Below are 3,365 nucleotides of genomic sequence, written 5' to 3'. Positions count from 1 at the left end.
CAATTTTGAAACAAGTTTTCTGAAGAAGAGGAAGGATTTATCGTCATTTTTGCTCCGAGATTTCCGCCTTCCAGACCACTGTGAAATGTTGTATGAAAGAAAAAATTAATGAAAATGTTTATATAAAGAACAAAATTTATGTAAAATATTTTCATTTACATTTATTTTTACTCATTCTCAAGTTCATCCCCTATCTCTACTTCTCTCTCACTCTCATAACCCATATCTCGCTCTCCATCACTCTAATGTACATCTTGCATTTCGCGCTCTCCCTCGCTCTCATGTACATCTTGCATATCACGCTCTCCCTTGCTTTCATGAACATCTTGCATATCACGTTCTCCCTCACTCTCACGTACATCTTCCATACCTCTTTCTTCCTCACTCTTACGTTCATCATTCGTATCTTGCTCTCCCTCACTCTTCCCCTACTTGCAGCTTACCTTCATACACCATCTCTCCCTCACTCTCATTTATAATCTCCTCTCTCTCACTCACATGCACATTCTCTCCTTCATGTTCCTCCTTTTCCACTTGCTTACCCCCTTTCACTTGTTCTTTCTTACTGTCCACCACCATAAGATCTTGTTCTTCCTCACTCTTATCGTCAACCACTATATCTTGTTCTCTTTTACTCTCATGCACAGTCTCCCCCTCACGCTCCTCTTCTTTCACTTGCTGACCCCTTTTCACTTGTTCTTCCTCACTGTCTACCACCACAAGATCTTTTTCTTCCTCACTCTCATCGTCAACAACTATAACTTGTTCTCCCTCACTCTCATGATCACCCTGCACTATCTCACACTCTTCTTCACTCAGGTGGTCCACTATATCCAACACCATCTCTTCCTCTCTCTCACTCCAATAGGTAAAATCTCTATCCATTTGATCACATGCTCCTCGAATAGTGAGATTTAAATATCTTCTAATTACTTAGTCGAAATACTTGCATCCTAAGTAGATAACTTGCACATAAATATTTCGATGTTGTAAAACAACTAATTCAAATTGTTCTGTGAAAAAGTTGTACATTTTGCAAGTTGCAGCAAATATCAAAACTCTTGTTAATTTTTGGTAGTCGGTCCGATTATCCAGCTAAAGAGAAGGAACATAAAAAGTTAATCGAATTCCATAATAGCTGCCAACTCTCCGAATCCAAATTCCGTTGTCAATAAAACAATTTTTCCTCTGACACTGTTATAATCAATAGAAACATTTAGGATGTCATGCTTGCTTTGATTTCTAATTTCCGGAAATGAGATAGCAGTTAAGCACTATAACGGGTGTCTTATTTATCTTTGTTAATTTTTTAAAATTTATTATAATTTACTAACCAACATGAGATTATTTAATTCAAGAATTTAATTTTATTTAATTTATAATCAACAAATTACACAAAACACACGTTACTTTTGTTGTTTTTATTTATTGCCCGACGCCAGAGATATTTTGTGGAAAAATATTCAAACCGATTAATTATTTAAATTTACGCTAGCTCAATCTTTTCAAGGAGAGCGCGGGGTAAGAGAAATGACCAGTTAGTTTTAATTTTGTTTTAATAATCAAGAAGATTACAGGTCCAGACGGGACCTGTTCAAAAGGTACAGAAATGTCATGTCGTGAAACAAAGCAAAATGAAACAATTCTTATTTTGATCGATAATTGTCAGTAGACAACACATTCAATTGTTATGAGACTCACCGGAGATACGTCGACGTCCCTTCATGGTTCCTTAGCTCATCTTGACAAAAAAAGGCACAATTAATGTTAATTTTATGGATTAAACTTATTAAGGACCAGACGGACGAAAAATTTTAATTGAATTTGAGGACCTCGTTTTTTATTAAAATGCCTTTTAAAAAGTGGCACATACTATTTTTAATGTAAAATTTACTCATATTTTAGATTCTGCTGTTAAAATTTGTTTTTACCAAATTGTTAAAAAGTTATAAACAATTTTTAACAACAAAACACGATTTTTCGAGAGAAAAATTTCATTTCAGACGTATTTTCACCAGAAAAAAGTAGGTAGATACTCTTAAAAACTCAAAATATCGCGTCCATGGACCCTTAGCTACAAAACCCTGAAGCGATCAGTTTTTTTCAAAATGGCAGACGCTAATATGGTGGCTAAAACTAAAAAAATGGCTCACATATGAAACATAGTGCTCCAACTTTTTCAAGTTACTGCAATCGCCTGAAATTCGTTACTCGGGGGTTCTTGGGGTAGCTGATTACAAAAATGATGTCAGTTTTCAAAAATTCAAAATGGCGGATCCAATATGACGGACGAGTTTTGTAAAAATTAATTGGATTCACCTGAAACTCTCTACTCGAGAATTATTTGGGGGCACTGATTACGAATATGATTCAATATGTTTCATAATAATTTATTTAATATTAATTTCTACAACAAATTTCTTTAACTACTGAAATTACCTTAAACCGATAACTGGGTGTCAGCCACATAGAAATTTTTCGCTGTCAACTTCATAAAGTTGTCAAATACACAAAGACACTTGAAAGAATAACACAGGCATACAAAATTTAAAATTTTGTCAGACCTAGAAACGGGATAACTCATTTCCGATGTAATTTGTCACCCTGAATCCAAAACTGGCAGCGAAATTGCTCTATCACGTCAAGATTCTGAGATATTCTAACCTAAAAGAGTAAAAAAGGCCATTTTTGGCAACATTCGACTCTCAATAAAATCTACAAAAAATTTTTTTTATTATTGGAACAAATTTTAAAAGAAAGTACAATTATTAACCTTTCAAAATATTCTACACCCGATCCGATCCGACTTTTTTCCCTAAGATACAACAATTTAAAGTTTAGGTTACACGACCTAAAAACTGAAAAAAGGAAGAAAAGAATAATTGGAAAGTACTTTAACTTAAGCATCTGATTAATAATATTTTGGGATCGTTGATTAGAAAACCGATGTCTGATTTTCAAAATTCAAAATGGCGGATCCAATATGGCGCCTGTCAAAATAAAAAATTGATCAGATTCGCTTAAAACTTTTTACTCGAGGGTTTTTGAGGTCGCTAATTACGAATCCGATGTCAGATTTTTGAAATTCAAAATGGTGGATGTAATATGGCGCCTGTCAAAATAAAAAATTGATCGGATTCGCTTGAAACTTTTTACTCGGGTGTTTTTGAGGTCGCTTATTAAGAATTTGGTGTCACATTTTCGAAATTTAAAATTATTGTGGATCTAATATGGTACTATATGTTAGTAAAATCGAAAAACGTTAAATTCGAATATTTAGGGCATAATTTATACACTCTTTTAGTAAAAAAAATTAAAAGTTTTATTTTTCTTTATGAACCTTTACACATTTTTCTTCAAAGGTT

General features: G+C 33.6%; 1 protein-coding gene across 1 annotated transcript; it reads right to left on the bottom strand.

Moving 5' to 3' along the window:
* Positions 1-242: 242 nt before the first annotated feature.
* LOC122512743 (high mobility group nucleosome-binding domain-containing protein 5-like) lies at positions 243-1,726 on the bottom strand. Its single transcript, XM_043628776.1, has 3 exons — positions 1,702-1,726; positions 499-896; positions 243-428 (listed from the first exon to the last, which is right to left on the bottom strand). Exons 1-3 carry the CDS (start codon positions 1,724-1,726, stop codon positions 243-245), a joined length of 609 nt encoding a protein of 202 aa, XP_043484711.1.
* Positions 1,727-3,365: the final 1,639 nt, after the last annotated feature.

Source organism: Leptopilina heterotoma, unplaced genomic scaffold (genome assembly GCF_015476425.1).
Source record: "Leptopilina heterotoma isolate Lh14 unplaced genomic scaffold, ASM1547642v1 Lhet_125, whole genome shotgun sequence".
Taxonomy (NCBI): Eukaryota; Metazoa; Arthropoda; class Insecta; order Hymenoptera; family Figitidae; genus Leptopilina; species Leptopilina heterotoma.
The sequence above is the reverse complement of the archived record's forward strand: the minus strand, read 5'-3'. Positions and strand labels throughout refer to the sequence as shown.